The sequence below is a fragment of the Varanus komodoensis genome, unplaced genomic scaffold (genome assembly GCF_004798865.1).
Source record: "Varanus komodoensis strain SLA01 unplaced genomic scaffold, ASM479886v1 scaffold14_1, whole genome shotgun sequence".
Lineage (NCBI taxonomy): Eukaryota > Metazoa > Chordata > Lepidosauria > Squamata > Varanidae > Varanus > Varanus komodoensis.
This window is the reverse complement of record NW_025335438.1, coordinates 6876108-6888918: the sequence shown is the minus strand read 5'-3', so window position 1 is coordinate 6888918 and position 12811 is coordinate 6876108. Positions and strand designations below refer to the sequence as shown.

Below are 12811 nucleotides of genomic sequence, written 5' to 3'. Positions count from 1 at the left end.
GGGAAAAATTGCAGAAGGGAACTGTGCCGACCTGTCCTGATCCAGGAACAAGCATTTCAAGTCATTCTTGTGGTTGGTTTGAGCAGTGCCATTGTGCAAGCAGCTATTCCCATGAGTGCAATGAAGCCAGCAGAGGTGGAACAACCCTTTTAGGTAATACTCTATGATTGCTGCAGAGAACAACCTCCACGTGGGAGATTATCCACAGAGAACCCATAATACTTAGAGTAACTTATTTAGCTGCTACTGTAGCTGACACTGAATGTCTGCAGCAGTATCATTATACTCTCTATCCAGGAGGGGCAATCCCTAAACAAGTTGTTCAACACGTTACCATAACTGCAAAGAGCAGCAACAAGAGGGAAGCCATTGGGAAGGTTTTGCATTGTTGTTGCAATGTGAACTGAGGCCTTTTCATATCAGTTAAGGTAGTAATTAAATGAGGAGCTGATAGAAAATCAATCCGTATGGCAGCTTATTTGTAACAGCAAGTTAATGCAACCAGACTGCCTTGTGGTAATTGATGTTATGCGATGGGGCGGCATATAAGTTGTTTAAATAAATAAATAAATAAAGTAAAACCTTGAATGGGAGCTTAGAATAAGGCTACAAAGTATCACAAAACTTAAAAAAGCTCCTGAGGTCTAAAACAATCCAAAAAATGAATATGCATTAGTTTAGTCTTCTCAAAGTTTCCCAGAAACTTCAAATACCTAAGGCTACTTCACTCTTCTCCTGATTTCAGCTCCTTGGAGCATGTTCTTCACATATTTTTGAATGTTTGGAGATGTACAATTCCCTATCATGTTCAACAATATTTAGCACTGCAAATATTCATAAACATGCAGCAAGCCCTTAAGAACGACATTCTCTATAAAATGTGTGAATCAGCTGAATAAAGTATGGAAAAGAATGCTGTATACACACAGAAAGGTACAGCTGTGGTTAGACATGTGGAAATAGAATGGCACAAGACCAGTAGGCAAGAAAAATAACATTTTGGAAGATTACCTCTGTTTCTGCATGTGTGCATGTACATCTATGCAAAGCATGTTTTTCCATGGATCTAGGACAGGGATGGGCAAAAGGTAGCTCGTGGGCCACATGCTCCTCTCACCATGCTGCCTTGTCACCAACATTTGGCAGCCAATTGCCAGTTTTTTTTTTGCCATTACCCTCCTGTTGCCAAATTTTGGTACCATAGTACTGGCAGGAGTCCAGGCCACAGATGGGTCTCGGAGAGGTGGGAAGTGGTCCCTGGGCTCCCTAAGGTTACCCAAGCCTTGATCTAGGGGAAGCCAAAAATTCTGCACCAGTATACATGAAAACAAAATGACTTTTTTGGGGGGGGGGGTCCTGTGGAATTGCTGATCTCTAGGTCCAATACCCATTAATAATCTCATAGTGTGCTGCTAACTATGTCCCGCTCTTTTTCTTTACTCTAGAGTAGGTATGTGTGGCCCCAGTTCAAATCAGGGTCACTGTGCTCCTGGAGGGGAGGCTTATTCCTTCCTCTTGGCTGCATTGTCCCTAAAATTCCTTACATGCACCCCATGGTGAGTTTAGGGATTTGCATATTCAATTTCAAAACTTGTTCCAGTACAAGTCTATATCAGATGGTAAGCTTTGCTTTTCTTCTTTCTGCATGAAAATCCATGCACAGTTTTGTGTGTATTCTTCCAAATATGTGTAACAGTTTTGTACATTTTTGAAATGGATGCTTTCTTGTGCATGTTTTTTAGATATGCATTTTTGCATGCAGTTTCCAAAAGGGAATACCTGGTGCTTGAATGCATCATTTTTGGGTCCATGAATCACACTGTAAATTCAACAATGTATGAACCCATATTCCATTTCAGTCTGTGTTCTGTTCAGAAAGTGGATGAAAACTGATCAAAAGTGAACTGCAACACATTTCACATACATCCCATACTGGGGTTAAAGGGGAAAAAACTCTTCCTTAATGCAGGTGGTATCCATTGAAGCTTCTGCCTTCAATGCATGTAGAATTTGAGGAAGCAAGCAGCATATGAAGAGATCTGTAAGCCTTTCCTGCAGCAGTATGGTGATCCCAATCCAGATGGAGCCCATGCACTTACTTTAGAGTAAAAACAACGATGGGTTAGTGATAAACTATTTAGTTAATATACTGTATACTTTGACCCTCTGTAGGTTGCGCAAAAAATGGTATGTTGGTTTGAGTTACTGGTTCAAAACTCCTGAAGTCTCTGCCTTGGTTGAAAGAAAAAGCTTGACTGCCAGCAGCTACCCAGAAGTTGGCACTACCTTGTAAGTGGGTTACTGAATGCTAATGCTTCCCAGAGTGATTCTTACAAAAACGGTAGGTCACTGAGACCATGCCCTGAATCTGCTAGAATTATTTTCCCTTGTGCTTTAATTTTTACTTAACTTTCAGTTCAAATTTTACAGTCTGTTTTAGATATCTTGAATGGTTTTCTGTTAACTTCTAACTGGACACATCATAAAGTAATTCCAAACTCCATAGTACTTTTAAAATTTTCAGCTTACCATTTCATGCATTACATGATTTCTTAAACTTGCATTAAATACTGTGCCTCCCTGGGCTGGGAAGTGCATTCAATACAAAATATTTCCACATGTTTGAATAGATTGGATAATATAATAAGTGTCCAAAGTACAAGTGGCTGTCAAAGTGAGGAGATAGATCATAGTAAGCTACTACAGAGGATAAGAAATGGATTTTACAAGATTCTTTCAAGTACCGTGGAAAGAGCTTACTTGTGAATATTAGTACCATACTGTAGTAGATTGCAACGGAGTAGGTAGGAGGTAGGACTGCCAGCCATCTCCAACCGTATCTACGGTAATCCTTCAGAAACAGACTTACAGATCTTCCACCAATGACATCTGTCCCTGCCTCAAATTGTTCTGTTTTTCACCTTCGCAAAGCAAGACAAAAGCCAAAGGGTGAGACTGAGGTCAAGTTTGAGTGTTCTCTGGCAATATCAAAAATCTCATAACTTCAAGTTTAGTGCTTGCTTGCATGCCTGTGTGTCTGGCTGTGGACAGTATCTGCTTGCCAGGTACCATGAATGTATGGCATTGTACATGCTAAAAGAGTGTACAAATTCTAAGTACAAATTAGAATGGTTGAAAGAAATGATAAAATAACATTTTAAAGAGAATTGAAACATTGCTTTTTTAATGATAATGTATGTGTGTGTGTGTATGTATATATATGTAGGTGGGTAGGTGTAACTCCCTGTACATATATCTTTTGGCAAGTGACAAAAATGGCACACTCTACAAAAAACTGGTTGTGTCAGTCAAAGCCTTCAATGTTGATTCTGATTTTATCTTTCTCTTGTGGTGACCATCACCTACAAGAGCAGCCAGATAAGATTGCACATTTTGGCAAGGCATGCAAAGATTTTATTTTTTAAAGAAGCAGTTTGTTTCATCTTCCAGTTGGCTTCTCTTTCTTCTTCAAAAGAAGCAGTAGCCCTTGCCTGTTCCCTAGGGTGAGGTCACATCTGTAAGATGATTTGCAAGTGTGAAGCAGCCATCTCAGATCAAACATCTCTGAGCAAGCTTTCATGTCACCTGACAAACACTTCAAACACAATGCATTTTTCAGTGGAGAGAAAATCTCATGTTCACTCGTGAGTCAAGTGTGCAAGTGATATGAAGTGGAGTGGATCCTGGATTTCTTGAACACACGTCATGAAGTCCATTCCCAGGGCCCTGTCTTCAATAAAGTTAAAGTCTAGTGATTTCCTTGTTTTGCTGCAAGTCCCCAATACTCTCATAGTCATTCTCTTGTGGGAGGATGGATTGGCTGCTGTTAGGCACTAAAACATTTCTGTCTTCCTCACGATTTATTGTATGAATCGCTTCATAGTCTGGCTCTAACTCCCCATTTAGTCTGTCTGGTGACTGAGGCATGGTTGTAAGATGTGGGATATTTTCCAAGTCCTTCACACTGGCATAGAGGCCACTGCAAATCGATGGTGACTTCTGAGGTACAATTTCTGGAATACAGGTGTATGTAGACTCCAGGTCTCTGGAGGCCTGTCCTGGCTTATTTACAGAAGAGTACATTGCTGAAATCTAGTTGGGGTAGGAAAGCAGTGGGAGAGAAGTAAGTAAATAAAATAGCATTTAAAATAGCAAATCTCTTCCTATTTTATAATTCACCAAGTAAAATAGCACAGTTCAGATGTAACAACTGGTTTACTGGACTGAAGATGAACACTGCACCCATATACTCCTGCTGTGGTTTAATGTTGTGGATTTTGGTAGGAGATTAAGGGCATAGTCTTATGTGTAACACCCCCCACCCCATGGAGTTATCCATGGAGTTATCCATGGAGCTTATTAAGTCATAAGTAACAAGTCTCACTGATGACAGTGAGTTTACTTTAAGTATGACTAGATATGAATCCAACATATTAAATGTGAAACATGCCTTTGCCATGCTAGCCTTCTAAACGTCACAGTTAATGACAGAGAAGTTGTGCTATTTTGGGTTGCATCCCCATGGACAGCAAAGCAGATAGTCCAGTTATAAACCAGAATGAAATGGGCTCTGGGGAAGCCCTAGTAGAAAGTGAGCCATTTCTTTAATATCCACTACGTAAAAATGCAGCTTGTATATGGAATATGCTTCTCTTCCTGAATCTCAGGGCTTTCAAGGTTGCATTGCATTTCAAATTTATTTTGCCCACACTTCATTAGTCATTTTACAATGGGAAAATGCAGTTATATGGCTATAAATACTTTAAAGCAGAACTCCTGAAGACCACAGGTACTTCCTTTTCTAAAATACATCAAACTTATAGGGTTTGGCTTCAAAGTGTCCCTTGCGTGAGCAGAAGTGACAGATATTCACACAGAGAAGGGGTATGCTGATTCTTTCCCACTGCCTCAGACACAGCTGCAGCTCCTCTTAGCAGGTTGCACACCATTCCTAAAGGCTCTCTAGGTGACTGGAAAGTAAGTGACAGGCTTGAGCAACTGCAGTAAGAAAGGATGAGTAGGAATTGAGTAGAATTGCATGTGTAGTTGTTTGGTACCATTGTCTCTATATTAATGCTGGCCCTTCTTAAATTTACAAGACATGAACTTTAACTAGCAATCAAAAGGATTAATCCATTTTAAAATGCAGAAAACACTGGGGCATTGAGATTGACAAAGGCACCCAATTTTTTTTTAAAGGCTTTGTCTCTGTGGGCATCCTTTCCTCTCTAGATTTCTTCACTGTTCTCCAACCTTCTGAATTATAGAGCACTTAAACTGATGTATTGCTGTAAAAAGAATGAGTACATTTCATGCACGGACAAACTCACCTCATCTTCTGTAAGAGATGGGTTGTCTTCTCGAGATTTGTAAGACAATGAACTGAACCTCTGAAAAAGATAGAAAAATGGGTCCTGGTTACCTAAAGGAGCACTTACATCCATATATGCCCGCCTGCCCCTTGAGATCAGTGGGAGAGGCCCTTCTCTGGGAACCTTCCGTGAAGGATATTAGGAGGGTAAGTACCCAGAGGAGGGCTTTCTCTGTTGTGGCGCCCAATCTATGGAATGTGCTCCCCAGAGAGGTCCGCCTGGCGCCGTCGTTATTTGTTTTTTGGCGCCAGGCCAAGACCTTTTTTAATTTAAACATTTTAATTGTTAATTTTATTTATTGATTTTACATCATTGGCCAGGATGTCTCCAATTATATTGTTTTTATATTGTTGTCATTTATTGTTGTGAGCCACCCTGAGGCTTCGGCAAATGGGGTGGCATAGAAGCTTCCTAAATACATACATACATACATACAGACATACATACATACATACATACATACATACATAAATAAATATGAGCCTTATTAACACATAACAATGACAGGCACTCCCCTCTCCCCTAAAAAAATCTCTCTCCCTCTCTCTCTCCTCCGTCCATCTGTCCAGCCATCCACCCATCCATATATATGGTCATTGGCAGGCCCATCTTTTTGTGTATTAGCTGAAACACACACTGCAGTTCTTAAATAATAGAATCATAGAAGAGTAGAGTTGGCTATCATGCCTAACCCCCTGCTAGTGCAGGTCAGCAAGTTCTACCATCCCACTCAGGTGACGGTCCAGTTGCATCTTGAATGCCTCCAGTGTGGGAGAGCACATAACCTCCCTAGGCAATTGGTTCCCTTGTTGTACTGCTCTAGCAGTCAGGAAAACTTTCCTGATATCTAGCTAGAATCTGGTTTCTTGTAACTTGAGACCATTATTCTGTGTCTTGCACTCTGGAATGATTGAGAAGATATCCTGTCCTCCCTCTTTGTGAAAGCCTTTCAAGTATTTGTAGAGTGCTATCGTATCCCCCTTCAGTCTTCTCAAGGCTGAACATGAACAGTTCTTTCACTCTTAGGGCTTTGTTTCCAGACCCTGAATCATCCTTATTGCCCTTCTCTGAACCTTTTCCAGTTTGTCTGCAACAACAACAACAACAACAGCATTGTCTGAAATGCTTAGAGTCAGCAGAAGGATTTTTGCTATGAGCACCTTAGTAATGATGAATGAAATGATCTAATAACAGTATGGACTTCCATCCTCCTGAATCTTTGCCCTTTCACTGAAATGTAAGGTAGCAAGTCTATGAATGCAGACATTTTAAAGTAGATCAAAGGATTTTCTTTCTCAGAAGTCTATATTTTATCAATGATTTCTATGCTTTATCAATAGTATCAATACAAATCATTACTGCATTCCAAAACTGGTATTATGATTTGCATACTATTTTCTTCCACTTAGTTGTGTTTAGTTCAGTTACTCAGCTCAACACAAAGGCAGAACTATGAGGAATACTTAGCTTACTGCAGTTTATCTTACCATAATTTGGGAGAGTGTTCTTTCTTTCTTTACAGTATTTATATACTGCTCTGTAGAAGAACTGTACTCTGCCTTCCCTTTCACAGAATCCACAAGGTAGATTTTCTACACAAAGAGTATTGCAAGTATGTATATGCATTGCTATAATATGTGATTTTGCTACAAGGGAATCTTTTGATCTGTATACATCGGGAAGAAAGGGGAGGAAGACTGAATCTTGTCCTTAGTTTTCTGCATAATTCAAATACAGGAAAAGTACAAACAATGATATCCATTGTAAAAAGAACCTTGAACCTTTGGTAACTTCAGTGTTTCAGTTTCTTAGGTGTAGTATAAAGCAGGAGTGGGCAACACCATGGACTTCATATTACTTTTTAAAAATGAAAAGTGCACCTTTAGTTCCTATGAAGGGCCAAAAGGGTTAAATTAGGCTTGCAAATAAGCTATATTTAACCAGTGAGGTTCTCTGTAGAGTTATGTAGAAATTTTCCACAAAATATTGACATAAATTTGGGCATTTCAGCACTTCTGGTGGTTGGTGAGATCACTGCACACTGCAGCCAGAAGCAAAGGGAATGAAAATGGCATCCATAACTTTGTAGTTTGCCCATCCTGGCATAAACCATAGTACACCTGCGATGTCAGAGAAATTACACCCCCCTCCCCTAAAAAAAAGCCCATCACCTTCAGTGTGATTCCTAAGTAAATAAAAATACGTGAGCTGTTCTGAAGATCATCAGCTCAAAAGACAGATACAATGTCTGGAAGCATAAAAATTGGGAAGTGAAGGACTTAAGCTAATCAAGAAGTAACACCCAACAGTCCTATAAGAGCTGGGGGAAAAGTACATTTTGCCTAATCGAAATGTATTTCAGAGATGGAAAGTCCTCCTGAAATAGCCTTCACAGAACTTGTTCTTTCAGTACACACTGTATGAAATTTAGCCTTGTCCTGTCCTTGAAAAATTCAGGTGCAGCACAGTTTTATTTTTTTAAGCAATTGGTTGAATATATCAATTATTCTGAGCTCAGTGCTAGGGTTATGTTAAGTTTTTAGTTCCTCATTAACTTTCTGTAATAACGTCCTATGACTATTTCTATTAAATATAAGGCATTGCTATTGTTATTACTGCCTATCTTATTTGTATACTTCTCATTGAACAAATTCCAAAGTGGTTTACAAAGGAATTAACAACACACACATACATACTATGTTAGAGGTTGGTTTAAAGATACCCCACAGCTGGAGAAAAGCTGTGAGAAAGGCAAAAGCACAAAGCAAAAACACTTGCCTTGCATAAATTGCCACAGGTTCAATCCCTAATACTCTCAGGTAGATCTGAGAAAGACTCCTGTCTGAAACTCCAGAGAGTGTTGACAATACTGAGCTAAATGGATCAAGGGTCTGAATTGTTCTGTAAAGACCAAATACATTTTCTGTAAATGTCTACTGGAAAAGTGTATATCCCACTTTTTCTCCATAGAATGCAAGAATGCAAGAAGGCTAACAATAAAATCAAACAGTTGTAATTTAACCATAAAACAAAATGCCTTGGAATAAATGGAAAATACAATTTGCTATTAAAAGCAATTTGATCTTTGGCATCAATTTGAACTTCAATTCTTTCAAGGTTGCAATCCTGAACCCCCTATTTTGGAATAAGTCCCACTGAACTCAAAGGGATTTACTTTTGAGTAAACATGTATATAATTTTGAGTAAACATGTATATACTTTTGAGTAAACATGTATATACTTTTGAGTAAACATGTATAAAATTGTACTATAGGAGAGAGTTAAAAATTTGGCCATGGCCTGAAAGTTGTCCTAAAATAATTTATTTTAGGACAAAAGTTTAGGACAAAATTATTTTAAGGACAAAAGTTGTCCTTAAAATAATTTATTAAACAAAAGGCAAATGAGTTTTCCTTTGGAAAGATTTAAAGAACTTTGGCATACCCACAGAAAAGGCCCCCTCTCTGACCTCAAATGTCTGCTTGGTATTTATTGAATAAATTAAGTAAATATCCCTGCAGCAAAAATAATACCATTAGAAAGGACAGGGACTAGAATCCAGACACCATGGGCAGATTTTACAAGAATCCTCCAGAACAGCATAACAGCTCGCTCCAGGGGATTTCAGGGAAAATCACCTTCTCACATCTCCAGTGGAGCCTCCACTGGATCTAATTTGGTGAATGAGAGTTCACCGAAGATGTTATTATTGTGGTAAAGTATTGACAAATTTATTTATTTATTTATTTATTTATTTATTTATTTATTTATTTAAGACATTTGTATGCAGTTCCTTTGTGAGATAGACAAATATGGGCAAAAACACAGCTGCCTCCTTGGTATATGAAACACCACCATAAGGTTATATCTTTACCATTAACCGTAACCACTGTGACTTCTAAAGAATCCTAGAAATTATAGTTGGCTGAATTGCTAAAAGTTATCTTTTCACTTAGAAATCTCTCTTGAGGGATTAACTGTTCAACAGATTATACAGTTATATGCATGTCTACTCAAAAGTACTCCCTAATGGAATTTATTCCTAGGTAAGTGTGTAGAGGATTGCTGCCTGAGGTATTTAACTAATTTGTGAATTCTGGTGTCACAGATCCTGATCATGCTACAGATTTGTTTTCTTTCATAATTTAGTTATCAAATTTAATTATATTGGAGATGCAAAAAACAGAAACAAGACAGTATAAGAAAAATAGTTTACACATTAAAACAAGTAAAAGGGAACAACTATAATTCTAAAGTATTATACTCTGTACCAGATTGATAGGGAGAAGTGACTCCTTAATTTGATGTCTTAAGATGTTAAAAAACTATTTTGAACAATACCTTAACTGTGAAGACCTAAAGGAAGACAGGCTGATATGCTTAGCCCTGGAACAGACAATGTAGTCCATAATACATTTAATCTAAACTAATTCTATTAATTCAGCTGGGCTAAATAAATTGTGAGATAAACTTTTCTCTGCTCTCAGTTATATCAGTAATTTGGAGGTCAGGAATTCTGTTTTCCCCTGTTTTTTCTGTTGCTATTTGAGTTACTTATGCTTTTAGACTACACTAACTGGAACAATTTAACAAGAGACAGACTAATTAACAACCACTTGGCAAGTAATATGTCTGCTTGTACAACATTTGAAGAAAAATAATCATTTGTGAAAATGTCTGCAAACATTTGAGAAGACATTGCTTTTTAATAGTCTTGAAACCACACGAAATGCATCCATTCCTTGTCCTCAGTAGCTATTTCACATTTACATATGTAAACGTGAATACAGACAATTCAATAAATATTAAAGTAATGTTAGAAACATGATAAATCTTTCTGTTCTTAAGATTTTAAGACAGAAGAAAATGCTAGAAAATCCCCACTGACTCTGGGGAGTAAACAAATATCACTTCTATTTCCAACTTTACCACAGCATACACAAAATACTGGAAACCTGACTCAAGTGATTATACACTCTTCTTTTATGATTAAGCAATGTAAGCTGTACCTTAACAGGTTCACTAGTCCCTTCTGTCACCTCTTCCTCCTCTTTGGCTACCTTTTCCTGTACATTCTCATTTTCATCAAGGAGTTTCACTGGTACTGGCGGTGGGGCTTCATCTTCTACATCTGGAGTGTTGCTAAGAGGACTCTCTGAATTCCCACTCTGGCGGCTTTTTTTATTTCTGTCAACCGAGGCATACTCAGCTGATTCAGTCTTGCGCTCAAGAACATGGTCTGGACTTCCATTAACCGTCACAGCTGCTTTTGGTTTGCTCTTCTCTGTGTTGCCCGCTGCTCCCAGCTCCTTAATTTCCTTCACAGTTTCATACAAGCAGTCTTCAACTATGTTTTCTTGAGAGGAGCTGTCTTTCAGCACTTCATAGGGCCCCTCCATTCCTAGACCCTGATCATTTTCTGTATTTTTTGTAGAAATAGTAGTTTCTATGGCATTGTTTGGAGGAATTCTGGGTAGTTCACGGCTTTGATGATATTTTAATGACTTTCCCAAACTGTCCTGTTGATCCAAGAGATCTGTAACAGAGGTTTGTACTTCTTCATAAGGCTGGATGCAAGCAGTTGTGCTGTCTTCGGAAAGCACTAGGAGAAAAATAAACACATAGGATAAGCAACTCCAGGACCACATGACACTGAACTGGTTCACATGTAGCAAAGCCCATGTAACAATAGCCCATGGTTTAAGTAATTCCTGGGTTGTCATACATGAGCAGGAAACCGGCTTCATGCGTGGCCACTGCTTCAATTTTTAAGCAATAGCTTACAGACACCCCACACCTAAGTTTGTTGGATGTGATATGCAAAGGCAGAATGCTGAGTTATTTAGGGGCTAAACAACTCAAGTTGACCCATGGTTTGTTGTTGGGTTAACTGCTGTGTTATTAAGCTCCTACAAACCCAGCACTCCAGAGTCAGGTATGGCAACCAGTGACTGGACTGATCATGGGTTGTTAATAAAAAAAAGAAAAATGGCTGGTACACTGCAAACAACAAGTTCTCTCCCACTCATCTCTGGCAGCTTATGGCTTATGTAACCTATATTTTTGTTACAAATGAACTGGCCCACTTCCTACCATACAAACACAACTGTATTTAGAGTAGACACACTGAAATGAATGGGGCATGTTTATAACCCACTAACATCTATCTGTTGCGAAAGACAGAGATGCTATACCTGTGGTGGGGGAATCCTGTGGGAAGAGATTTATACAATATGGTTGCCAGGTAGACTGAACTATCTGTGCTTGCCCCACAATGCCTTTCAGTCTGCCATTTAAAGTAAGTCAGAATGAATTTAACAGATAAATGGAATAATCTTATTACTTTTACTTCTATATTACTCAGTAAAGAGTAAGCCCTTTAATAAGGATTCTGTTGAAAAGTTTGATTTCTTTGAAGCATGTATTAGATAATGTCTTGATTCACTAAAGGTGGTGGCTTTCTCATCAAAAAGAACCCTTCTGGAAAGAGAGGAGGCAAGACTGAAGAAACACCCCTTTCTAGTCATCTTAATCCTTGTCAGACATCCCTATTTAAACACAACATAACTTGGCAAGGAATGTGCATATCCTTGTCAAAAGACAACAGTTAAATACTCATACAATGCATCTTTGTCTTCAGATACTACAGAATTTCAGAGTTAGTGGGACTTGTATACAGCTGTCATGACCTTGTAGGTCATCTTGATGCAATTAGCTTTGTTTACAACTTGTACAGATATTCATTTTTCAGAAGGAAAGAGAAAAGTTTTCCTCATTGCACTACTGCCAGTTGTACAGAGATAGAAAGATGTGCAAAGGAAATAGCATGGATCCAGGTTGCTTTCCCTTTTTAATAACAGCTATTTGAAGACATGAGTTGTTCCTTTCATTCATTAACAGCTGCATCAGTGCTGCCACCTGTCACTGCCTTCAAAGGAGCAGTAGGTAGTGCCTGGAGACAGGGCCTTTTCAGCAGTGGTACTCCTGTTGTGGAAAACTCTTCCTAGGGACAAGCACTGTGTGCCTGTACCAAGTGAAGATGAATTTATTCCCCTAAGCATGTTAATAAGCTCTCTCCCCTCCATTTCTGGTTTTGCTGTTGTTTTTAGCTGCTGTTTTTAACTGCACTCTGTTGTTATTATTGCATTGCTTTGTTAATCACCTTAGCAACCATGACAGGGAGACAGCCTAAAAATCCTTTAAATAAATGCAAAGTATTTCATTTAAAAGGACAGCTTATCCTTTGAAATGAATACAAAATAAAGGTAAGAAAAGTATCTAAATGTTTCAGGAGATGAAACAATTTTGCACTTCACTTTTTTGTTTGTTTTGTTTAAAGGGCAGGGAATTACCTAAATGGACTTGCAAGTACAGTAGAGAACTACAGATATTAGACATTACAAAACAAAATTATTGAAGCAAAGCAACCTTAAAAAATG

At 38.5% G+C, this 12811-nt stretch overlaps 1 protein-coding gene across 1 annotated transcript in view; it reads right to left on the bottom strand.

Moving 5' to 3' along the window:
• Positions 1-1795: 1795 nt before the first annotated feature.
• Positions 1796-12811, bottom strand: part of PAG1 (phosphoprotein membrane anchor with glycosphingolipid microdomains 1) — a 43644-nt gene continuing 32628 nt past the window's right edge. Inside the window, exons 5-7 of the mRNA XM_044424505.1 lie at positions 10382-10974; positions 5331-5390; positions 1796-4092 (exon numbers count right to left, since the gene is read on the bottom strand). Coding sequence (XP_044280440.1) covers positions 3742-4092; positions 5331-5390; positions 10382-10974 — 1004 coding nt within the window. The 3' untranslated portion in view covers positions 1796-3741. The remainder of the gene's footprint in view (positions 4093-5330; positions 5391-10381; positions 10975-12811) is intronic.